Source organism: Chrysochloris asiatica, unplaced genomic scaffold (assembly GCF_000296735.1).
Source record: "Chrysochloris asiatica unplaced genomic scaffold, ChrAsi1.0 scaffold00024, whole genome shotgun sequence".
Classification (NCBI taxonomy): Eukaryota; Metazoa; Chordata; class Mammalia; order Afrosoricida; family Chrysochloridae; genus Chrysochloris; species Chrysochloris asiatica.
In genome coordinates, this window is record NW_006408542.1 from 6,318,620 (window position 1) to 6,345,703 (window position 27,084).

The 27,084-nt window shown below is 41.1% G+C and overlaps 1 protein-coding gene across 1 annotated transcript in view; it reads left to right on the forward strand.

Annotated features, from left to right (window-relative positions):
* The window catches only part of GALM (galactose mutarotase (aldose 1-epimerase)), a 110,070-nt gene that overhangs the window by 38,576 nt on the left and 44,410 nt on the right, over nt 1-27,084 (forward strand). The window contains exons 2-4 of the mRNA XM_006839374.1: nt 402-556; nt 6,200-6,406; nt 15,689-15,770. Of these exons, the coding sequence (XP_006839437.1) occupies nt 402-556; nt 6,200-6,406; nt 15,689-15,770 (444 nt within the window). The remainder of the gene's footprint in view (nt 1-401; nt 557-6,199; nt 6,407-15,688; nt 15,771-27,084) is intronic.

A 27,084-nucleotide genomic window follows, 5' to 3' on the forward strand; every position in this document is an offset into this window, starting at 1 on the left:
AACCATGGCAATGAGACGATATACTATAGAATGAATGTAAAAACAATGTTCTCACATGTAAACTATCACATAAGTCACAATAAAACATTAAAAAACAAAACGTGAAATAAAAGACTAGAAAAATGTTCATAAGAATATTGACTGTGATTCTTTCTGGTGATAAGATTAAAAATAATTTAAATTCCTTCTTTGTGCTTTATATGGTTCTTAACATTTGTTTACAGTGAACATTGGAGAAAGAAAAAGATCTCATAGAAAGAACATTATTCTCTGTTGTTGAACAACAAGACCTTTGTTGCTCCTGCTTGCAGCATCCCTCAGAGGGATGTGATGGGCAGTAGTGTGAGCCTCACATATGTTTTAAAGCCTTAAAATACTGCTGTCATCTCATGTCCTTGCAGGGTACCTCCAGAAGCAGCCTTACTTTGGAGCCGTGGTTGGGAGGGTGGCCAACCGAATTGCGAAAGGAACATTCACCTTGGAAGGAAAGGAATACAAGCTGCCCATTAACAATGGGCCCAACAGTCTGCATGGCGGAGTCAGAGGGTTTGATAAGGTGAGCCAAGGTATTTGACAACCCCACTTGACACTTCACAAAATACCCTCAAACACAGACCTTTTGTTTACCAGGCACAATCCCAGTCCCTAGAGCCTGTAGTAAGGGAGTCCCCTAGTTTTGGGGAGCAATGTGATGGTCATGTTCCAGGACCCATCCTTCTCCAGCTCACCTGACAATAACAGGCAGAGGAGACCGCACAGTAAAGGACAGTAGCCCTTGGATTAGGAAAGAATTTAGGAAGGGTAGGGAACTACTTTCCTACAGTTTTTACGGCAGGCTAATCTTCCTCTCCTCAGTTTCCTCATCTCCAAAATAGGCTAATAATAGTGTATATCCCATAGAAGTATCCCAAAGATTAAATGAATTGAATAGGATCTAGGGGTCAGGTTGACTTGAGTTACAACAGAAAAGTGGATGAATCATAATACCACTTTTTAAATAAAGTATCTCTATTTTTTAAATTCAGTATCTGTAATCCCTACTAGAAACATTTACTGATGAAGATCAAAGAGCACAGCCTTCAGTATGGGTTGCATCTCAGTGTCAGGGAAACAAAAATCCTCACCACTGGACCAATAAACAACATTCTTATCAACAGAGAAAAGATTGAAGTTGTCAAGGAATTCTTTCTTCTTGTATCAACTGTCAACAGTCGTGGAAGCAGCAGTCAAGAGATCAGACGATGTATTGTGTTGGGCAAATCTGCTGCACAGGAACTTTTTAAAGTGTTGAAGAGCAGAGATGTCAGCTTGAGGACTAAGGAGCGCCTGACCCAAGCCATGATATTTTCAATAACGTCATATGGATGCGAAAGCTAGACAGTGAATAAGGAAGATCATAGAAGAATTGATGCCTTTGAGTTGTGGTGTTGGAGGAGAATACTAAAAGTGCCATGGACTGCCAAAAGAACCAATAGATCTGTTTTGGAAGAAGTGCAGCCAGAGTGCTCCTTGGAGGATGGCTAAGCTTCGTCTCTCATACTTTGGAGGCTAGGATGGCTAAGCTTCGTCTCTCATACTTTGGACATATTGTCAGGAGGAAACAGTCGCTGGAGAAGGATGTCATGCTGGGTAAGGTGGAGGGTCAGAGAAAAAGAGGAAGACCCCCAACGAGATGGATCAGCCAGGTGGCATCATTGATGGTATCAAGTGTGGCAGCGGTAGTGAGGTTGGCCCAGGATCGTATATTGTTTCGTTCTGCTGTGCATGGGGTTGCTATGAGTCGGTTCCGACTCGATGGCACCTGACAACAACAACAACCCCTACTAGAAACCTATATTGTCACCAAATGAGAAATCTGAGATCCTGAAAGACCACACAACGTCTAAGTGGGGTAGTCAGGTCTTTCAGGCCCAAAGCCCTCATTCCTACTCTACCCCTGCTGGTGTCCTGCAAGGCTGCTATGGTGCCCCCAATCCACACACCTTCCATTATCTGCTATAAAGTCCCTTCGCATGCACTGGATCACTGCCTCAAGGTCTTCTCTTCCTTTCCCACACCTCAGGTTCTTGCTAATTCCCCCTTTCTACATTAAGATTTCCATTTCCTCAATGAATCCCTGGAAAACACAGTTAGGAATGAAAATATAAAACAGTTTTTCTCTGAGGTAGGAAATGTCTGCCATCCTGCTTCTTAGTTCTGTGGGAGTCTGCGGGTTAACAGGTTAATCCTCCTGTGAGGGAGATCATTTTGGTAGTTAACTTTCCTTTAAATTACATGACCCAGGTTATATCCTAGAGAAGAGGCAGAGGAGGCAGGAACAAGTGTGGCAGCTGGGTACCACAATTTCTTCTTTCCTGCCTCTGACTGCACTTGTCCTACTGAAGGAAGTCTGTCACTGTTTCCCCTCCCCACTGGCTTCCTGTCTATGGCCTGGGACCTGACTGTCCCATCAGTTCTCCTTTTCTCAGCAATGGGTTTCCTCACACCAAGGAGAGCATAAAGGCAGAGAGTAGTGCGTGTTCTGTCAGTGTTAAGGCAGAGGGTCTCTAGAACATTCCACTTGCATAGGCAAACTTCAACCAGAGGAAGTAAAGATCCAGCTCTGTTTTGGATAGGGATTTCCAGAAGAGCCTCAGGACAGTACCTTGTTCTAGCATGTTCCAGATCCATTTCTCTACTCCACTGTGGTATTCTCTGTGATTGTTCTTACTATCTATGTCCTCTGTTTTGTTGTTAAGTGCTGTTGAGTCAGTTCCAACCCATAATGACCCCTATATAGCGTTTCCAAGGAGCAAGTGGTGAGTTTGAACCGAAGCCTTGCTGTTCAAACTAATTTTGCAGTCCAGCACATTAGCCTACAGCACCACACCAGGACTCTTTTGTAAATGTCCTCTATAAACAGCAAAATAGTGAATGTGTATGCCCTTGAATTCAGTATACCTCTTGAACCCCTCTGTGAACCAGGGTGCATAATAGAATTGGAAATACCAAACTAAAGGAGGCACAGAACTGTCTTTTCCTCCTGAAGCTCATAGTAAAGTGAGGGAGGTAGACCCTACAGAATTGTCATAAGGCAGGGCCAACAGCCCCCTAATATAGATGCCAACAGTGTGCTGTAGGAACCAGGTACGGATGGATTAACTACAACTGCGAAGGTGAGATTTGAACTGCCCTTGGAGAAAAGATTGAATTTCATTTAACATATGGATATTAGAGAGCATGGTTGTACAATAGCCTAGCCTGAAGTAGGAAAAGAATTGGAACCCTATTATGGAGTCACTGAGGGTTTTTGAGTAGAATAACATGTATAGTCATAGCAAATGAACTTTGTTTTCAAAATTGTGTTTCTTTTCAACACAGAACTATTTGCCATCTTCAGTTCTTGAGTTTGTTGGCAGAGGATTATTTGATCAACATTAAATGTTTGAAGGAATACCTGTATTTTACTTATGGAATAAGTATAGGTTTGGGAGTATGTGTTTTTCCATTTAGAACAACTCATTTTAAAAGATAAAATTTGAGTAACCTGACAGGATTCAAAATAATATAAGTAGGCTGACCCATTCCCATCAAGTAAATTCTCACCCATAATAACCCTACAGGACAGAATGGAACTGTCTTTTAGGATTTCCAGAGTTGTAAATATTTATGGTAGCATACTGCTCACCTTGTTTCTGCAAAGTGGCTGGTGAGTTCAAACTGCTGGGCTTTCAGTGATCCATAGAGTGCTTTAACCACTGTACCACCAGGACCCCCTATAAGCAGGCCTGTTGTTGTTAAGTGCCATCGATTCAATTCCGACTCACAGCGACCCTAGATAGGGTTTCCAAGGAGCAGTTGCTGGTGAGTTTGAACCACTGACTTTGTAGTTCAAACCGACTTGAGGTCCAGTGCTTATCCTACAGCGCCATACTAGGACTCCATAAGGAGTCCAAGACCTGTAAAATTTCTGGAAATTTGGAAACTACCAGAACAGGAAAATCCTTCTGTGAGTAGAAATGGTACGTATCTGATAGTATTAGTTTACACAAAAAAGCTTTCTATTTGTGTCTTTTTGCTAAAGGAAAAAAACCAAATAGTCCTAAAATATCAGATTGCTAAAATATTTCATGCAGGGGATTTTGTTTTCTTTTGTTAATTACACATGTAACAGGCATCACACTTTAATTGTCTGGGAAGTTCAACATTACTGGGTAATATAAATAAGGGCATAAATTTTGTTTTCCCAAAGTTAATATGTTTCTTTCACATACCAGCTGCTTTCACCGGAGGTGAGAGCAAAGGTCCCACGTTCCCACTGGGCTCCCCTCCTGGCAAATGCAACATCAGTGAGGGAGCCAACCCCTGCCTAGAGTGGGTGGGCAGAGTCTGAGCTCCCAGGCCATTCCGTGGGCCTGTGGAGGTTATCTTTCAAGTCTATTTGGAGGTTATCTTTCAAGTCTAAAAGGAGTCTATTTGGAGGGTATCTTTCAAGTCTAAAAGGAGGCCTGGTTATGGTGCTGTTGAATAAGCCCTTAACTGTTAACACAAGTTCAGCACTTCAAACCCCACCAACTGCTCCTTGGAAACCCTATATAGGGTCACTATGAGTCAGAACAGATTCCCTGGCAATTAACAACACATCTGTTGAAAATGGAAACATTTGCTGAAACAAAGCTGTAGGTAGTGTAGACTACTGTAGATTAATGGCCAAACCAATAATGCAAACAGCCAGCCCTGAATTTGAATCCTAGTTCTATCTGTAATTACATGTATGGTTTTAAGCAAGACTTTTTTTTTTTTTTTTTCCTTTTAAACAATGGTCATAAGTATGAAAGGACTCTGCCTTACTCCCCTGAGATGTGGGAGATGGAAGAGGGCTAATTAACCTCACTGATCTCAACTTGACTCATCTGTAAAGCAAGGGTAAGAATATTAGGTGGAGCTTTAGGAGTTTACCAGTGGTTGTGTTGACCAAGAGAAAATGGCAGTTTCATTTGATTCAACCAAGTCATTTCTTTGCAAGGTGATTTATGTAAAACATTAGGTCAGTGTCTGGTCAGAACTCAACAAATTAGAGGTCTCATCCAGCTACCATACCTGTTCCTGTCCTTTCTGGCTCTGCTTTAGGATATAATATGGGTATGATAATTTACAGGAAATTTAACTCACAAAATTATCTACTTAGCAGCCTGTAATGAAACCAGTGAAAGGATCATTGGGTTAAGCATCAGACTCCCGAGGACCGAGAACCAGGATTCCCCTTCATTCATCTTCTGACAGCATAGAATAAGGAAACAGACACAGGCTGGGGATCAGACAAGTCTGTTCACATCCTGTCATTTACCACTTGGCCTCGGGCAAGTGGTCAGTTCTTCCTGAGCTTCAGTTCTCTGATTAATCACTGAAGATAAATGAGAATAAGTCAAAAGAAGATCATGATACCTACTGCAAGGCTACTGTGAGATAAGACATGACTGACAGATGAGATAGTGTCTGTGAAGTTTCTAGCCTTGTCTCATCATGAGCACTTAGTAAATGGTTTTCCCTCCCCCATAGCGTAGTCTTGGAGTCTCAAGGACAAAATTGAGAGGAACCCAATATTCCTATCCTAAAGCAGAGCCTTTTAAAAGAGATTTTTCTTCATATTGTTAGTATCATATTTTCTAAAACAAGAAAACTCTTTTGAGATCACTTTTTCAACCACTTTATTTATGGAAGGGATTGTTGCTCAAAGCCACACTGTAAGCTAAGGGAAAACCCAAAACAGGATTCCTGGCTTGTTTGCTAGTGTTCTTCCTAAAGGAACAAGTACCTTCTTATTTGTTGTTAGTTATGCCAAGAGAGCATGGAGAACCTCAAAGTGATTTTTATAAGTATTTGCATATAGGACTCCCAGGAAAGATGGTATTAGCAGATATTGTGATATGATATTTACCAGAATTGGGTTCCAAAATAAAAACATATAAAAGAAAAATAAATATGAATTTAATGAGAAAAAGTATGGGGAAGGTAAAGAGAAAAACATTTTTTCCCTCTTAAAAGCCATTCTGTATAAAATATTTAAGAGAATGTAAGATCCAAGGTGTTATTCAAAAACACTAATAATTGATATAACACTTCTCTTTCTAGAATCGTTGTCTTTAAATATTAAAATGTGGCATTTAGCTTGAGACTGGAGTGATCAAACAACTTTGAAAACACTCTCTTTTTTTCTTAGGTCCTTTGGACCCCGCGGGTGCTGTCAAATGGTGTGGAGTTCTCACGCATCAGTCCAGATGGGGAGGAAGGCTACCCCGGAGAACTAAAGGTCTGGGTGACATACACACTTCACGGCGGGGAGCTTGTGGTCAACTATAAAGCACAGGCCAGTGAGACCACACCAGTCAGTCTGACCAACCATTCTTACTTCAACCTGGCAGGCCAGGTATGTGAACTTGCTGCTTCTCTCCTGCTGTAACCCACATGAACTTAACAACAATTATTTGTCATCCACTGTTAAAAAAAAAAAATACTTTTATCATAGTCATTGAGAAAGACACTGACATTGAAATCAATCCAGGAATTGATCTCCAGTGGGAAAACACATAAAATATGCACCTAAAATTGAGTGTAGAGACAAACCCCCATTCCCTCCTACAATGGTAATATTTTAGCTTGTTGAAGAAGACACATGACAGAATTGCAAGTTTAAATGAACTCTGTAGATTTTATCTATCACTTCCTCTTTATCTACAGAACTTGTCATTACCTAAGATACTTGAATCATGTATACATGCTTTCCAACCACAAGGCAATGTTCAGGACTCTTCTCCTCGTCCCCAACCACAGGGCAATGTTCATGGTATTCCCCTCATTCCCTCCAAGTGTAATATTTTTCGCTTGTTGAAGAAGACCCTATCCCGTGACAGACTAGAAAGCTTAGCTGAGCTCTGAATATTTTATCTGACACTGCCTCTTTATCTGGAGGGCTTTCATCTTGTATGATACTTGAATCTTGTATGCATGATTTCCAACCACAGGCCATGTTCACAGCTATCCCATAATATCTTATATTTTTACACTTTTAGGAGTTTGCTGATTTTTTTTTCCTAGGATCTACTCAAGTAGTATGAGTTGCTGTGGTTAGGTGCCTCTGAGTTGGTTCCAGCTCATATCGAGCCTATGCACGACAGAATGAAACACTGCCCAGTCCTGCACCCGCCTCACAATTGTTACGTTTGAGCCCATTGCTGCTGCCACTGGGTCTATCCATTCCCTTGGAGGTCTTCCTCTTTTTTGCTGAACTCTTCACTTTTCTAAGCATGATGTCCTTCTTTAGGGACTGGTCCCTCTTAATAACATATTCACTGTATGAGAGACAAATCTCGCCATCCTGGCTTCTAAGAAGCATTCTAACTGTACTTCTTCCAACAAAGATTAGTTTGTTCCAGCAGTCCATGGTACTTTTAATATTCTTCTCCTACACCATGATTCAAATGCATCGGTTCTTCTATGATCTTTTTTATTCACTGTCCAACTTTCACAAGCATATGAAGCTATTAGGAAAGATGCACTTTAGTCCTCAAATAGGTATCATTGCTCTTCAACACTTTAAAGACGTCTTTAATCTGCAGCAGATTTATCTAATGCAATATGTTGTTTAATTTCTTGACTGCTGCTTCCATGAGTGTTGATTGTGGATCAAGTAAAATGAAGTCTTTGACAACTTTACTCTTTTCTCCAGTGGTGATGATTTTTGTTTATTTCACATTGAGGTAAAATCCATTACTGAAAGCTGTAGTCTGTTATAAGAGCTCATTGGCTGTATATTAGTTCCATAATTCTGTGTGCAGAGTAACACTGCTCCGGGGGCACTGCCTGGGGAGACAGTTACTCCAAAGAATATCACAGAGTTGGCAATTAGCACCCACCAGCCATTTCACAGCAGAAAGATGAGACTTTGCTCCTGCAAAGATTCACACACAACCTTAGAAATCCTGTACAAGCTCACTATGAGTCAGAACAGACTTGATGGCACTTAACAACAACAGCAAAGAAGCACAGTGTAGTTTCTGAAGTCTTAAAAGCTTGTAAGCGTACATCCAAGACCCAACACTTGGTCTGTTTCTGAAGCAGCTGCAGCAGCAGGAGAGCTGGGAACAGGAGGAGGATTTGGAATGTGTAGCTAATTGCCTCCATGAACAACGGCCTCTTTTGCTGAGACCAGAACAGCTGCTCACTATTTTGCTCAATGATTCCAGAGAAAAATCCTGTAATAGTGAGGACTTTGAAAATAAATTAGACCAAAAATAAACTTAATATAGATAGAAATTTTAATAGCTTTATTAAGTAATGGATTATGGTGATTTTTTCCTACTTGTCTGTACTGTACTATAATTGAGAGATCCTATTTTATAAAGTATTTTAAAGGAAGAAAAATAGAAAAAGAAATTATTTATGAAGTATTACATCTGCCAATATGTTTCAATGAAGGAGACGAAACAGGAGGGTAGGACTCCTGGAAGTACTTTCTATTTACCTGGCAAGAGGACCCTCTTGACCATGATTTTTCATCCTTTCAGTCTGTTCTCAAAGGCTGAATGGTTTCCCAGATCATAGACCTCACTTGGGAGGTTGTCAATGAATCTCCTTTCCTTGTATGATCTTAGATAAGTGCAGCTCAAATCCATAGCCACTAGCTTGAGGATTGCGTATAGGCAGGGACCTCCAGCCTTTTAGAACATTCAGGTAGGATTGGATCATCATCAGGCCTGGGATAAAGGGGACTCTTCATCTCCAGTCCTGTCCTAACAAAAGAAGCAATATCAGCTGTCCCAGGGTTATCATTTCTGGGGAAATAGCTTAAAACTTGATGTTTAAAGTAGTCACTCACCTTATATATTTTTATTTGTTTACAAATATTCATTTGCTGGGCAGTATTTCTGTTCTACTTGGGCCCCAAGCATTGACAATATATCACTTCTAAGTTTACATATTGGGGATATTGAGAATGTGGGGGAAGGGGGGGCTGTGTTTTTCAATGGAAAACAGTGTGTAAGTTGTAGTTTGGTTTTTTGTTGGGGGTTTTTTCCCCCCCTCTTCTTTGCTATTCTCTACTATACCTAACACAAAACTGGAAAAACCTGGTTTTTATTGAAATTTTATCTAAAGAACTGTGAAAACAGGCCTACGTGATTTTGAAATGGAAAGCAATAGCATTGGGCAGATGTAACTGGGTCATTATATCATTAAAGGCCCATATACTTCCATCTTTCCATTCTGTTCCCTCCTGGTTTGACATTTTGTTGTTGGTTTTTTTTTTTCTTCTTCTTCTTTTTCTTTTAAAGCTTTTATTGTGAATTGAGTGATAGTTTACATGGGAGAACATAGGTTTTGCACTCATCTATTGTATTTTGTTTCATTGCAGCGATTACAATCCCCTCCATGCATCATCATTTAACAGTACTGTTTTAGCTTTTGACTTCAGGCTTGTTCACTTATGGTCTCAAGAGGACTGGCACAACTCTAGGAGTCACCTCCTTATGTAGTCATACCAAGAGACAAAAAAGGACTTATTTCTTTTATCTATCTCTACTATCCTCTTTTTTTTTTTCTTTTAAGTTTTTAATGTGAATTGTGTGATAGTTTACATGGGAGAACATCGGTTTTACACTCATCATTTCATTGCAATGATTGCTATCTCTTTTGTGCATCATCATCCAACAGTATTTGCTTCTATTTCCTCTGTTTTTATTTTGTTTTGTTTTGGGAGGGGTGTACACAAAAACACTCAAGAATATATAATCATTTAAATAATCCAAGAGCACATTCTGCAAGCCTGCCTCCTGGCCGCCAACACACAGCCTTTCTCTTTCCATGAATCTAGAGTCCTCAGCTGCTCTATCTCTTCATGCCATCACCTCTGCCTCTATCTCTGGTGGTTGCTGCTTCTTACAATAGGGTACCATATTCCACTCGTGCTCTTCTCCCTTGATGGTCCTAGGGTCCACTGTTCCTGAACTGTAAGATTAATTACTCCCCCCTTTTGTTACAAAACTTCTTACAGTTTTGGCAGTCACAATTAGTCATTCTACTATTCTCTTTTTAAGAACAAGAAAAACCTTTCCCAGAAGCCCCTAATCTGACATCCTTCATTTCATTGGCCAGAAGTATATCCCATGCCTTGCCTAACCCAGTCATAGAAAGGGAATGAGACCATCATTCTAGGCCAATCAGAATTCACTTTCTGGGACTACGGAAGGGATCTCCTTCTTTAAAATGCTGTTGTTAAATGCCGTTGAGTTGGTTCCAACTCAGTGACCCTGTATAAGGTTTCCAAGGAGTGGTTTCAACCTTGAGGTTAGCAGTCCAGTGCTTATCCTACAGCACCACACCAGGACTTCCTTAAATATATGGCCTAAAATAGGATGAATAAACAAATCAGGATTCTGTCAGGAGTAAGCAAGTATGCTCCTAAAGGGGTTGCTTTGACTTGTGGGTGATAGCCAATAGTGTCTGTTATAACCTGCTAAAGGTGATAAGAGCTGAATTAAGGCCATGGTAATGACAATGAACTAAAAGGTCTTTGAAGCCCAATGCAAGCCGTAATACAAAAAGTTCATGGAAAAATACAATGAGCAGATAATGGAATTCTTCCATAAACTTTTTGAAACTCCCTTATATTATGTAAATGGTTAATATTACAGAACTAGTAAAAGCCAACCAAAACAAACATTGAACTCAGAGATGGGTCTCAAGTTCTATTTGTGAATCAACATTTCTTGCCAAGTTTTCATCAACCTTGAAGGGAAACAGATCCAATAGTTACATTCCACTGGAGTAGGTCTTGCATTTTTCCAGATAGACAGAGTCATAAAATGAAGCATGTAATGAAGATATGTTAGTTTACCTAGTGACCTGAATGGCCACTGAGTTAGGGAATGCTCAATACAGGTACCTTTCTCCTCCCAGGCATTTTCCTAGCATCTCAGACTCATCTCCTTAATTGGTGTGTGATTTTTCATACTCAATCGTTAGCTTCCTGCCCTAGTGGTAGTGAACCATGGAATCTGTTCCAACTCATAGAGACCCTGTATAGAGTTTCTGAGGCTGTAAATCTTTATGGGAGCAGAAACCCTCATCGTTCTCCTGCAAAACAGCTGGTAGTTTTGAACTGCTGACCTTGAGGTTAGCAGCCCAACTTGTAACCACTATGCTACCAGAGCTCCTTGACACAAACAATAGCATGGATGAATCTAAAAAGCATTATTTTGTGTGAAAGAAGCAAGACACAAAAGAAAAAATACTGTATCAGTCCACTGACATGAAGTTCTAGAATAGGCAAAATTCGTGTCAAATAGAAATCAGAACAGTTCTTGTCTTTGGTGGAGGCTGGGTATCAATTGGAAGGAGACTTAAAGCAGCAGTGGAATGTTCAATATTGTGATCGGGAAGCACCTACAAAAAAGGCTTTTAAAAGTTTGTAGAGAAAAATCCATTATCTTTTAATTCCATTTTCCCATAAACTTTTAGACGCTCCCTTGTATTTATCAAAGCTCAGAACTATTCCCCGAAAATCTGCATTTTATTATTTGTAAATTACGTCTTAAATATGTGTTTTTATAAATATTTACTTTATTATTTTTTTTAATATGTTCTCATGAATTATGTGATAGTTTACATGGGAGAACATTAGTTTTACATTCATCCTATCGTATATCGTTTCATTGCCTGGTTACAATCACCTCCATGCATCATCAACCATCAAAGGGTACACCCTGCAAGCTTGCCCCTCGGTTGTCAGCACACCGCCCCTCTCCCTCTCTGGGTCTAGAGTCCCCAGCCAAGATTTACTTTATTTTTTAAAAAGAATGGCTGCACCTGAGGAAACAGTGTGGAGCCCTGAATGAATGTGAGGCCAGGAACCCAGAGAAAGACCTTGTCTACTCCAGCCTCCAGCTCTATAGGTGGCACTAGAGAGCTCACAGGATTTCTTAGATATTAAATTTGTAGTTCAAACTCACTAGCCACTCCTTGGAAACTCTATACAGGGTTGCTATGAGTTGGAGTCGACTCTATAGCACTTAACATCAAAAACAATAAAGTGATAAAGTTCTGGCATGGTGCTATAAGATAATCATTGAACTGCTTAACCACAAGGTCAGTGGTTCAAACTCACCAGCCGCTCCTTGGAAACACTATACAGGGTCGCTATGAGTTGGAACCAGTTGCAGGCACTTAACACCAACAACAATGAAGTGATAAAACATGAAGCTACCAACATGGGATGAAGTTATTTCTAAGAAAAGACATTGTGTCCCTTAAAATATTTTTGTGTGTAAAGAAAGGATACAGTTGCTTCTCTCTGGGACTCTTCACTCTCTACATGGGCCTTGGTGACTGCCATCTCATGATCATTCGAGAATAAAACACTGCCTGATCCTGGGCCATCCCCATGATAAATTGTGGATCAGACCATTGTCATCCAAAGGGTTTTCACTGACTGATTTTCTGACTAGACCACAGGCTTTTCTTTCTAGTCCATTCTAATGTGGAAGCACCAGTGAACGCCTGTTCAGCGTCATAGCAGCATGCAAGCCTCCACTGACAGTACATGAAGATGCACTGGCTGGAAAGTGAACTCAGGTCTCTAGCATGGAAGTCAAAAATTCTGCCATTGAATACCCCAGCAAATCATCTGTGTCCATTCCCCGTCTTCCCAGAGGCCTCTTTGGTGCCATCACCACCCCTGAGTCAGGAGAGAGATGGGAGTAGGGAGAATTTCACAAGAAAGGGACCCTCTACTCTAGACCTGACAGTGTTTCTTTGCTATAATGGTTTAAAATTAAGAAAGATGTGCGACATGGTTATATTCTTTCACCATACTTAGTCAATCTGTACGCCCAGCAAATAATCCGTGAAGCTGGGTTATATGAAGAAAAACGTGAAATCAGGACTGGAGAAAGACTCATTAACAACCTGCGATATGCAAAAGATACAACCTTGCTTGCTGAAAGTGAAGAGGACTTAAAACATTTACTGATGAAGATCAAAGAAAACAGCCTTTGGTATGGATTACATCTCAATGTAAAGAAAACAAAAGTCCTCACCCCTGGACCAATAAACAACATTCTTATCAATGGAGAAAAGATTGAAGTTGTCAAGGACTTCATTCTTCTTGGAAGCAGGAGTCAAAAAATCAAAGGACATATTGCATTAGGCAAATCTGCTGCACAAGACCTTTTTAAAGTGTTGAAGAACAAAGATGTCAGTTTGAGGATTGAGGTGTGCCTGACCCAAGCCATGGTATTTTCAGTAATCTCTTGTGCATGAAAAAGCTGGACAGGGGATAAGGATGATCATAGAAGAATTGATGCTTTTGAGTTATGGTGTTGGAGGAGAATATTGAAAGTGTCATGGGCTGCCAAAAGAACCAACAGATCTGTTAGAAGTGCAGCCAAAGTGCTCCTTAGAGGCCCCAGGATGGCCAGACTTTGTCTCTCATACTTCGGACATATTGTCAGAAGGAACCAGTCACTACTGAAGGATATCTTGTTTGGTAGGGTGAAGGATCAGAGAAAAAGAGGAAGACCCCTAGCGAGATGGATTGCCAAAGTGGCAGCATCAAAGAGCTTAACCGTAGCAACAGTTGTGAGGTTGGCCAAAGACGGGACAGTGTTTCATTCTGTTTTGCATAGGGTCACTATGAGTTGATACTGATTCAGTGGCACCTAACAACAACAACAACTCAAGACCTCTCCAATTTTGGATCTGCCTGCCCCAGATTAGAACAGGAAGTAAACAGCATCTAGATAGGAAGTATGGGTGGAAGAGAGATCTCTGTCCTGGTCTTGTCCCTCATCCATTCTTAACCCTGCTTTGCCTGTACCTACTTAGAGAACTACAAAGAGGATCAAGATTCCAGTTGTGCTGTTCTTTAGAAAGAACTTCTCAGTGCAATTAAACCCATTTCTGTTTAATTGTTGTTGTTGTTATTGTTGTTAAGTGCCGTCGAGTTAGTTCCGATCCATAGCAACCCTGTATAGGGTTTCCGAGGAGCAACTTGTGAGCCTGAACTACCAACCTTGCGCTTCCAACCAACTTTGCAGTCTAGTGCATTAATGCAGTTGATTCTGACTCATAGTGACCCAGTATAGGGTTTCCAATGAACAGCTGGTGGATTTGAATAACCGATGTTGTGGTTCGCGGTATAGTGGTGATCTCACAGAGTCACACCAGGAGTCTCTGTGCTTGCTTCCCAGGAACTCAACAGATACTGTAGGTTAGCTCAGCTCATGGTTTCTCAAACATGGCACCAATGCCCTTTTATATTGGATAGTTCTATGCTGTGGGACTATCTACTGTTTTATAGAATCCCTGGTTATCTACATACTAGATGCCCAGTAGTATACCAGCATACCCACCTCCCAACAGACCAAAAATGTCTTCAGACACTGCCAAGTGTTCCTGGGGGAGAGGGCTATGCAGCAAAATCCCCCACAGTTGAGAACCAATGGCTTAGTTTCTTTTTGAGCATTCACTAAGCAAAACTCACCTATTTCTTCTTCCTCATCTCCTGCCATGAAGCTTTAAAATATACTACTATTAATAATAAAAATAATCTTTTGAATTAGAAACATACATGTGTAAAAGATTTTCCCATTTGTAAACATCACAACATACCTTTACTTAACTGTTTCTCACAAGAACGCTGGAAGTGCCATTATCCCAATTTTACATCAAAAGATATAAGATTCTCAGAGATCAAGTGACTTCTCCAAGACCATTCAGTGAGAACCAGAACTAGACCCCAAGCCTTCTGACCACTGACCAGTGTTTTTTAGTTTGTTTGTTTGTTTCAGTAGCCTTTGGGTCCCTCAGGAAGGCAGGCTGCATCTTTATGTAGCAGATAGGCAATCTCCCCAAAGCAGGGACCCTGTCTGACTGCGGTGCTTCCACCATATGGCCAAGAGTGGATCCTCTGGGTAGAAACCAAGCCCGACGAGGGATGGTAGATGGGCCTCCTCTAGTGAGCCTGGGTCTGGTGTCTTGGTTATCCAGGACCTGTGTGAAGACTGTTCACTGACCCTCACTTTTCTGGCTTCCCGGCAGATGAAGAGAGCTGAAAATATCCATCTGTTAATGAGAAGTCCTGGTCTGGTGCTGTAGGATAAGCACTAGACTGCTAAACACAAGGTTGTTGGTTCAAATCCACCAGTCGCTCCTTGGAAACCCTATACAAGGTAGCTGTGAGTCAGACCCGACTTGACCACACATAACAACAACGATAAACTGAGGTCTAAAAGGCTTTCATTCAAACTCTGGCTTTTCACCGTCACAATTCTATTTAGAAAAAAAGGTACATACTGGTGCCATACTTCAAAGTATGCTCTAAATTTATCTGTTGCTATTTTGAGGCCCTACCTACCTACATGTAAGTGAACATATTTAATGTGGCGCTGTAGAATAAGCACAGGGCTGCTGATGATAAGGTGGACAATTCAAACACACCAGCCGCTCTCCTCAGAAACCCTATACAGGGTGTCTCTGTGAGTTGGAACTGACTCAATGGCACTTAACCACCACCACCACCACCATAGGCTAAATAAGATTTTTTAAAAAGTTTTTGTCACTGTCTTAAAGTATTTCTGTAAGAGAAATTCTAAAGCAAATATATAAAACCAGTTTAAGCATTAAGTTTTTTCTTTTTCCACTTTTTTCCTTCCAGGGTTCTCCAAATATATATGACCATGAAGTAACTATAGAAGCTGATGCTTTTTTGCCTGTGGATGAAACCCTGATTCCTACAGGTTGGTGAATTTAGAATATCAAGGTGTATAGAGCTGGAGTATGTTTTGGGGAGCACTGACAATGTCATTTACACAAAATAATTCTCCTGGCCTACCAAAATGCCTATAATTGTCATTATTAGTCATTTATTTTTGTTCAGGTTAGGTGACCATATAATTTATCACCCAAACCAGGGTACTTTTGATCAGAAAAGGCATTCTGTTAATAATTAAGCCAGGGCAACAACATGAACTAGGAAAGTTCCAAGCAAACTGAGTCAAACAGTCACTCTTACTGAAGCATTAGACTTAAGAAGTTCTCTGCTAACAGGTACATCTGTTACTTCTTAGCTCCTCAGCACAGACTACTTTGCCTAAACATAACCTCACAAATGCAGGACACTGATAGGCCACCATGCAGTTTTGGGTAGAGGAGGGGAGGATATAGACACGCGGCCTCTGAGACACAATCGGGCTCTGGTGGGGAAGGTGAGGGCACTGTGCCGCCAAAGTCAGATTTCATGTATGTGTGTGTGTCTCCTGGGTTAACTTCATGAAGATCGTCTTGCTTATAACTAATTTGGGATAAAAAGAACCTTGGTTCAAATAGGCAAATTTATAGTGACAGAGGGTAGGTTAGTGGTTACCAGGGACTGAAGGAAAGGGGGAATGAGGAGTGACTGCTAACAGATACAGGGATTCTTTTGGGGTTGATGAAAATGTTCTGAAACATCCTAAATATATATTGTTGTTGTTGTTAGTGTTGTTACATTAGTTTCTACTCATAGTGACCCAATATAGTGTTTCCAAGGAGCTGATGGTGGGTTTGCAAAAAATCCAGAAAATCATGTCCCTTTAAAGGATTAATTTTATGGTATATCTGCTCCCGTTAAGATTTACAGCCTCAAAAACCCTATGCAGGGGGGCTGTGCATCTGACAGCACCTCACAAAACAGCAGCATGAACTGTAACTCAGTTAAAAAACAAAACCTCAGTTTACATTGTTATCTCCAGGACTGAGTGGTGTGTAGTTTTATGCCATTTCATAGGTACACACTCATCTACCTCCAGGGGTCTGGTGGAGAACAGTCAGGTGTCCAGCAGGGATACTGGTATCATTTGTGGCAGCTTATGAAAAGTAATTTGGTGTAACTACCTCAACCAATTGTCATGGATTTTATTCCAGCTTATGGCGACCCTGTGTGTGTCAGAGTAGAACTGTTCTTTATAGGATCCTCACTGGCTAATTTTTTTGGAAGTAGAACACCAGCTCTTTCTTCCAAGGTACCTCTGGGTGGAATCAAATCACCAATCTTTCAGTTAGCAGCTCAGCACATTGACCAATTGCACCACACAATTATCCCAAAGCAGTAGATAAATGTTCTCACTGAAATTTTACTGAAATCAGAGATCAGGTGAGGGTCAAGCGCAGAATCAAAGAGAACTAAAGTAAACTAAGTAGGAGATGAAGGGAAAGAAGAGTAAAAATCTTGAAAGAACAAGTACTGTCATCAATTCTCCCCCAGGAGTGCCAAGGCCCTTGGGCTACCATTTGGTGGCCAAGGTCTCCCAATTGCAGAGCTCTGCCTGTGTCTACCAGTGACTCTCAGAGGTGTTGCCTTATTGCTCCATTGTCACAGTTGTTATTGTTGTTGTTGTTGTTGTTAAGTGCTGTCGGTCAGTTCTGACTCATAGTGAACCTGTAGAGGGTTTCTGAGGAGCAGCTGGTAGGTTTAACCACAGACCTTGCAGTTCAAACGGACCTTAAGGTCCAGTGCTTATCCTACAGCACCACACCAGGACTGCATTGTCAGAGTATGCGTTTGGGGAGTTCCAGTCTCTCAGGGCTCTCTTATAGAACCAGCCCTTTCTGAACCCTCTCTGATGGTTACATGAAGGTTAGGAAAGCCTTTACCCTTTTGTTTCTTTCTCATATAAAGGTGCTGCTATATTAGTTGCCCTTCCAGTTCCATTAAAGAGCTTAATATGATATAAAATGAGCAATTCAAAGGCAAGGACACCATCTTCACCAAGGAATCAAGGTTTTCATCACCATTAAGAGACGTATGCACATCACATGCCCACTGATACGATGCGCTAAGAAAGCTCATCACTTGTATGCTGTTCTGGCCTATACTGCATCACCATACTCCAATCAGGAGAAAACATGACACAATGTCAATAAGAGACATTTTACAAAACAACTGGCCAGTACTCTTAAAAGGAAGGAACTCTGGTAGTATAGTTGTTATAAGTCAGGCTGCTAACCTCAAGGTCAGCTAGTTGGAAACTACCAGCGGTTCCTCAAGAGAAAGATGAGGCTTTCTGCTCCTGTAAAGATTTACAGCCTCAGAAACCATATACAGGGTTGCTATGAGTTGGAACCGACTCAACGACACTCCACCACCACTCTTCAAAGGAGTCCTGGTATTATGGCACTGTATGATAAGCACTGAACTGCTGATCTCAAAATCTGAAGTTCAAACCCACCAGGCACTCCTCAGAACTCTATACAGGCTCGCTGTGAGTCAGACTGATTCGATGGCACTTAACAACAACAACAAGGAACCCTGGTGGTGTCATTGTGCTTCTAACTACAAGGCCAGCAGTTCGAGTCCACCAGCCACTCCTTGGGAGAAAGATGAGGCTTTCTGCACCTAAAAAGATCCTGTGCAGAGTTACTTATGAATTGGAACCTATTCAGAAGCACACAACAGTAGCAACAACACAAGACATAGTAGAACTGCCCCATAGTTTCCAAAGCCATAAATCTTTAAGCAAGCAGTCGGCCACATATTTCTCCCAGTTTCAGACTGCTGACTTTTCAGTTAGCAATTGAGTGCTTAACCACTTTGCCACCAGGCCTTCTTTTTGAAGAGCTGTAAATGCTATCTAGTTGGTTCCGACTCGTAGACACCCTATATAGGATTTCCCAGGAGAGCGGTTAGTAGATTTGAACCGCCAACCTGTGCTTAGCAGTCCAGTGCTTATCCTACAGCACCACACTAGGGTTCCTTAGTGGTTATGTGCCATGGAGTTGGTTCCGACTCATACCAACCTGGCATAGGGTTTCTAATGCTATAAATCTTTACGGAAGCAGAAAGCCTCATCTTTCTCCTGTGGAACGCCTGGTAGTTTTGAACTGCTGACCTTGAGGTTAGCAGCCTGACTTGAAACCACTCAACCACTCATACCAGAGTTCCTTGGGGTTACTCTAAGTTGGAATCAACTCATCGACAATGGGTTTTAAAAGTGTCAAAGTCATAAAGAGGCATGACAAGTAAATGCAATGTGAGATTCAGTGTTGAATCTCAAACTAGAGAAAAAGGGCATTCGTGGGAAAACTGGAGAAATCCTAGTAAAGTCTGTAGTTTTTAATAGAATTGAACCAATGTTAATTTCTTGGTTTTGATAATTCTGCCATGTTCATGTAAGATGTTAACATTAGAGGATGCTGGATAATGGATAAATAGAGATATATTCTTTTTGCAACCTTCTATAAGTCTCAAATGATTTCAAAATTTATAAAAAGAAGCACAAAAATAAAAGCTGTAAGTTAGATATATTGGACATCTGCCTTATGTTAGGTAACGATTTTTGTTTTATTTTGACTCCCTTAACACAATTGTGTTACATTTATGACTGCTAGTTCCAAAATTTTATAGAGAATAAAGATAAGAATGTAAGCCTGCATGCTAAACGTCAACTTCAGATAAAATCTCAGGAATTGGAAATGCCCATAAAAGCAGTGATTACAAAAATAATTAAAATTGGAGATATGGAGATATCTGGAGTCCCTTTCTTGGCATCCCTGTTTTGAGTGTTTTTCCTGGTCGCAGGCCTGGGTTGAAGACTTCTGTGTTAGTTTGTCTTGGTAATGTGAGTCAACTTCTTTTATTTACATAGCTCTAGTTGAGCATGGTAAGTGGTCCCATCTAGATTTACACTGATTGAATTAGAATGACTGGTTGTGAGCATCAAGGAAAGAATCATGTCGGGCTGTTTTGTGACTAATAAAGAAAAACGTGAGTTAAGTAGCTTATAAGTAGAGGTTATTAAATAAGTGCCTATTTATTTATGATTCATACAAATATTTGTAATTTAAATAAATATAATTTACATTTATAAAATCTATGCTCTTCTTCTGGACCACAAAATGCATCATTCCTGCCAAGTGGAAGGTTATTTGTCACAATTGTAAGAGATCTTGTGGCATGCCCAGTAGAGCTTCTGATGCAATCCATGTTACATACAAAGCTCTCACATTAGCCTCAATCCTACACTGAAAGTCCTATGTTGTTGCTGTTGTTAAGTGACATTGAGTCAATTCTAACCCACAGCAACTCAGTATAGCATTTCCAAGGAGAAGCTGGTGACCTTGAACCATGCAGTTCAAACGACTTTGTAGTCTGACACATTAGTCCACAGCACCACACCAGAAGTCCAAAAATCCTATATCTTCTCCTAATATAGAGGATCACTATGCATCGGAACCAACGCAGTGGTACACAACCACCACCAATTTAACAGCTGTTCAAAATTAGGAAAATCCTGTATCTTGTCCTAATTTTGAACAGCTGTTAAATTGGTGGTGGTTATGTGCCACTGAGTTGGTTCCAATGCGTAGTGACCCTCTATAGGGTTTATGAGGCTGTAAATCTTTATGGGAGCAGAAAGCCTCCTCTTTCTCCCATGGAGCAACTGGTAGATTTGAACTGCTGACCTTGCAGATAGCAGCCCAGCTCATAATCCATTATATACGCTACCAGGGCTCCTTAGCTCTGGAGTAGGAGCCACTTTAGACTCTGGGAAGCAAGGGTCCTGACTTAGCTTTTACCTATGGGACTTTCAGTCCTTTCACATTTAACTTTTTTAAGATTCTCATTTCCTATGAATGCAAATAGGAGGGCTATTGAACTAAATCAGAGTTTATGATGGATCCGTTTCCTTAAAAAAGAATTCAGGAAGTTGACAAGGAGTTGCCCAACTTTTTGTTTTGCCAACCTGTGTTGTTGTTGTTGTTAAGTGCCATCGAGTCGGTTCCGACCCCTAACAACCCTGTACAGGGTTTCCGAGGAGAAAACTATTATAAAGACAAGCTTATTAAAACTAACTGGGAATGTATATATATGTTGCTTTCGAATAAAAAGTTTTAAAAAAAACAAAAAAACTAGTCGAGTTAATAATGGGGAACAGAGATAAATAGACTATGTTTATCAAACCATAATACCAAACTGCCCTTCATAATCTCCATCTTTATATAAAAGGAAAAAAAAGAAGTGTGATGGTAGATATCCGAATAGAGCTTTGTTTTTGGAGCTCAGCAACCTGACGGAGAACTAATTTTCATCATGGCCTCATTGCAGTTGATAGGTCAGCAAACCTCCTTCTAGCGTTCTTATTCCATGGTGTTATGAGGATCCTTGTATAACACTGCACTGCAGTTTCCAGCACCCTCAAACCCATGTAGATAAGTAAGTCCCGACAGCTGCAGAACTTGTAAAGTTCTAAATTCCCTTCATCCTATCCATAAGGTTAGTCATTCCTATCTAGGTGTTGCCTGTTTGCCCAGTGACACACAGAATTGTAGGTTTTGAGTTTTCGTTCCATTTTTATCTCTTCCTTGTTTCAGAAACACTTAAGAAACAGGCAAATTGCACAACTCCTTTGCATGCCTTTGTTACTACTGTGCACTCCAGGAAAGCAGATGAATTCACATGTCTGACCTACTTTCAACTAAGAACAAATCTCTAATAAATATCTGACTCTTGACACTGACCAAAAACCCATAAGCAAGTGACTTAATGCTGAGGCTGGTCCAAAGGGCCTCTCTGTCAGTAGGTCATTCAGAAATCTTTATGGAGTGCTCCCTTTGTGTTACTGGGCTTTCCAGGAGTTGGAAGTCTAGTGGAGGAGTCAGCTAGCATAGTTTACATTAGTCTGGTAAGTGCCACATAATGCATACTGTAAGCAGAGCTAACTAGGAGATTCATGCGAAAGGCTCCCTAATCGAGAAGGTGAGGCCTACTTCCATCAAGCCGATTCCGACTCATAGCGACTCCACTACAGAACAGAGTGGAACTGCCCCATAGGTTGTCCACAGTTTTCATCATTTCAGAAGCAGACTGCCACACATCTTTCTCTACGGAGTGGTTGATGAGTTCAGACTGCCACTGGATGTTAAGTGCTGTCCAGTTGGTTTCGACTCATGTTGTTGCTGTTGTTAGGTGCCATCGAGTCGGCACTGACTCACAGCGTCCCTATACACAACAGAATGAAACACTGCCGAGTCCTGAGCCAACCTCACAATTGCTGCTAAATTTGAGCCCATCACTGCTGCTACTGTGCCAATCTATTTCATTGGGGAGCAAGAGGGGGTGTCTTCCTTTTTTTTTCTCCAATCCTCTATTTTACCCTCTCCAAGGACTAGTCCTGACAACATATCCAAAGTACAAGAGACGAAGTCTGGCTATCTGGCTTCCAGGGAATATTCTGGCTGTACTTCTTCCAACACATTCTTTTGGCAGCCCTGGTACTTTCAGTATTCTCCTCCAACACCATAACTTAAATGCATCAGTTCTTCTAGGGTCTCCTTATCTACTGTCCAACTTTTACAATGCATATGAGGTTACTGAAAATACCATGGCATGGGTCAGGTAAACCTTAGTCCTGATACTGACATCTTTGCTCTTCAACACTTGAAAGAGGTCTTGTGCAGCAGATTTACCTAACGTAATAATATACATCATTTGATTTCTTGATTGCTGCTTTCATGAGTGTTGATGGTTGATACAAGCAAAATGAAGTCTTTGTTAAGTTCAATCTTTTCTCCATTTATCTTAATGTTAATTATTGGTCCAGTGATGAAGATTTTTGTTTTCTTTATGTTGAGCTGCAACCCATATCGAAGGCTGTGGTCTTTAATCTTCATCAGTAAGTATTTTAAGTTCTCTTCCTTTTCATCAAGTAAGGTTGTTTCGTCTGCATATCACAGGTTGTTAATGAGTCTTCCTCCAATCCTGATGCTACGTTTTTCTTCATATAATCCAGCTTCTCAGATTATTTGCTCAGAATACAGACTGAATAAGTGTGGTGAAAGAATACAACCCTGTCACATATCTTTCCGAATTTTAAACCATTCACTGCTCCCTTGTTCTGTATGAACAACTGCTTCTTGGTCTATGTACAGATTCCTCAAGAGCATAATTAAATGTTCCAGAATACTCATTCTCTGCAGTGATGTCCATAGCTTGTAATGATCCACAAAATAGAAAGCCTTTGAGTAGTCAATAAAGCACAGGTGTAAACATCTTTCTGGTATTCTATGCTTTCAGTCAAGATCCATTTGATGTCAGCAATGATATCCCTCATTCCAGGTCCTCTTCTGAATCTGGTATGAGCCTCTGGAAGTTCTCTGTCAATGTATGGTCACAGCTGTTTTTGAATTATCTTTAGCAAAATTTTGCTTGCATGTGATATTAATGATATTGTCCGATGATTTCTGCATTCCGTTAGGTCATCTCTCTTTGGAATGGGCACAAATATGGATCTCTTCCTGTCAGTTGGCCGAGTGGTTGTCTTCCAGATTTCTTGGCATAGATGAGTGAGTGCTTTCAGTGTTGTATCAGTTTGTTGAAAGATTTCAACTCATAGTGATCCTATATAGCAGGGGTGGGGAACATCTGGCCCACAGGCAAGATAAAGCCCTCGAAATCATTTGACCTGACCTTGCCAAGGTAATAGAAGTTCCAGCCATCACATTGGTGGTGGTGTGCTATGGAAACGGTTCCTACTCATAGCGACCCTGCATAGGATTTCCGAGGCTGCAAATCTTTACAGGAGCAGAAAGCTTCATCTTTCTCATATGGAATGGCTGGTAGTTTCAAACTGCTGACCTTGAAGTTATCAGCCCAACTCATAACCACTATGCTACCAGATCCATCACATTGTTGTTGTTAAGTGCTGTTAATTTACTTCCAACCCACAGCGAACCTATATAGGGTTTCCAAGGAGCCACTGGTGAGCTTGAACCACCCACCTTGCAATTCAAATCAACTTTGCAGTCCAGCACATTAAACTGTAAAGCCACAGGGGAGAGTTAATTAAATATTTGACCAAATACAGCAGGCTAATCTTTAATTGGTTATGTTGTATGTGTGGCGCTGTGTTTTAATGCGCCAGACTGCAAAGCCATTTGACCTGCAAGGTCAGCAGTTCAAGCTCACCAGCTGCTCCTCGGAAACCCTATGCAGGGTTGCTGTGGGTCGGAATCGACTAAACGGCACTTAACAACAACAACATGAATGATGTTACTGGTAGCGTAGTAGTTACAAGTTGGGCTGCTGCCTCAAGGTCAGCAGTTCGAAGCTACCAGCGGTTCCTTAGGAGAAAGAAGAGGCTTTTTGCTTCCGTAAAGATTTACAGCCCTAGAAACCCTACACAGGGATACCGTGAGTCCAAGCCAACTCCATGGAACTCCACCACCACCATGAATGTTATAAATTTTGGCAGAAAAAGATTCCCCACCCCTACTGTATAGGATTTCCAAGGACTGGCTGGTGGGTTTGAATTGCTTGCCTTGTGGTTAGCAGTCCAGTATGCTGATCCTACAGCACCGCACCAGGTAGGTAGGTAAGTAGGTGTGTAGATAGGTAGGTAGGTTGATCGATCGATCAATAGATAGGTTAGTAAGATAAAGGGCCTGGGCAGTTCAGGAAACAGCAGGAGAGCCCCTGGAAAGGGCTTACATTTCTGAAGCACAGACAGCATCTTTGGGGGGCAGGAGATGGATGGATGAGCCTAAAGAAGTAGACTAGGACCATGTCACGTCTACACCAGTCTCTGCTGTTGTTAAGTGCCGTTAACCCAGATCCAGTCATAGCGACCCTGTAAACCTTTGTGGGAGCAGAAAGCCTCATCTTCTCCAGAGCAGCTGGTATGCTTGAATCACTGACCCTGTGCTTCACAGTCCAATGTTTATCTTACAGAGCTCTGAACGACCCTGAATTGACCTGGAGTTCATGGTGGTTACTAAAAGAGCCGACTCACAGATACGCAGGAGTCCAGATCAGATGTCTGGGTGTTCAGCCAGACCTGGCCCACGAGGGAAAGGAAGTCACTTCCCTGAGATATGCTGCAGGGTCTTGCAAGCAGCCACCTTGTGTAAACACTTCTGGGAGTTGATAAGCAGTTATCTAGAGAATGTGGTTTTGTTGAACTGAGAAAAAGGAAGATGCTGGCTGTCTGTGAAGTGAGGTGAAGGTTTGTGATAATAATAGCTAGTATTTGAGAAAGCACTTTATGTATAATTCATACAGTAACCCTGTGAAGTCGTTTCTATTAAATTTTCTGATTTAACAGATACAGAAACTCAGGGTCTTAACTAGACCCACACGGCTACAGACCTTACAGTGTAATTATATGTCATGAAGGGTTCTCTTAGGGGAACCGGAGAAGGGAGAAGGAAGAAAAAGAAGAAATTAATTTCTTGATCCTATAGATGGCCAAGATCATCATGGAGTCAAGAAACTGAAAGAAAGCCAAGAAAGAAAAAGGAAAAAAAAAGCCTTTGATAGTTGTCAGTTCTCATTTCTTCTGCCATCTTTTGTCACAGCTGCTCTCCCTGTTTTTCTCCCATTCCCTCCCCCTTCAATTTGTTCCTTCTTTTCTATGAAGAAAACAGGAAACAAAGCTTGTTCAAATGATATCAAAAAAAGAAAGTGTCCTAAAAAGCTTTCCTGTAATTAAAGGGCACAAATTTAAGTTGTCCTGCCTTGTTAGCCTAGGAAGGAAGAGAAAGTAGAAAAGGAGGAACCCCCCCCAGCCCACACATTGCCATCAAGTTGATTCTGACTCAGCAATCCTATAGGACAGAGTACAACTGCTCCTGAGGGATTCCAAGGCTGTAAATCTTTTACAGAGAAGACAACCTTATCTTTTTCTCATGGAGCAACTGGTGGGTTTGAAACGCTGACCTTGCAATTCACAGACTAACATGGAACCCCTGTGCCATGAGGGTTGAACAGCCCCAAAGCAGGCAAATTAAAGTTCAAAGTTCTTCCCTGTGCCCCCTCAAGAACCTCTCAAGTCATTGTTGTGTTATAACAGTATGCTTATCTTGTTGGCTGATGGTTTTCTCAACAGCAAAATCTTGTTATGATAAGGTCAAGTTCAAAGTGTCCTTTCTCTGAGTATGTGGGCTGATTATCTCTGCTAAAGATGATAGGATAATCAACTAGGCAAATTTTTCACAAATTGATCAAGAGAAGCTCTACCATTTAGGGGTGGTGTTGTTGTTAAGAGCCATAGAGTCGGTTCCGACTCACAGTGACCCTGTATAGGATTTCCAAGGAGCAGCTGGTGAGTTTGAACCACCAACTTTATGGTTCCAACCGACCTTGTGGTCCATTGCTTATCCTTCAGCACCACACCAGGACCCCATTAAGGGAATAGACTTCAGTAATCTAGAACATTCACTGATGGTGGAACCCTTCCTTTTCCAGTGAGGATGTTGGATTTTGAGTTCATTCTAGACCTTTTTGTCCACCCCAGGACTGCTGTTTGGTTGTAGTGAAGCCCTGCAGTGCAGAAGTCGGCAGTAGGAAACTACTCTGCCTGTAGTTTTGGTGTCCTTGCATAGTAATGGTCTTTATTCCATAAATCAGTTCACTGTCTCACCACCCCAGTCATCTCCCAGAATTTGGCTTTGTTTGCTGGTTTTTTACATCTCTCTTGCTAGGGTCATAAAAATCTTAATTTTCCTTGGTGCTACTGGACAGAAAAGTCTCCATTGTCATAATTGGACTGGGAGAGAAAAGAAAAGGAAAAAAAAATACAAGCACCAAAAACTCTTTGTATCATAAAAACAGATGGAAACTAGTCTATATCTGAAAGAGATGCTCAAGCAAGAGAATTTGTGAATTTGGAGGAAGCTTGGGGCAACATTTTTACAATGAGACCTTTTACCACATCATCCATAGTCCTTGAATTCTGTGGGAGTTTGTCCCTGATGCTCCATCTGACAAAAACATAAAAATTGCAATTTCTAAGCTTCATTGAGTCAGCATCCTACTGCCAGCCAGCCTAGTCCCACAGGCCTGCGCCTAATTTTACATCTTTCCTTGATATGAAAATGTTTTAATAGCGCCTTCCCAAACCTATGTGGCTATTAATTTTGTATTTGTTTTATAACTCCTTATTTTCATTTGCCTTCATAAAGCCAGTAGCCTGAGTTATTCTTGAGGGACATGCTGATGCAAATCTAAACTTTTGGGGGTGTTTTCACCATGGTTACAGACGTTCGGTAAATACATTTTTAGGTGATGGGAAACCTATC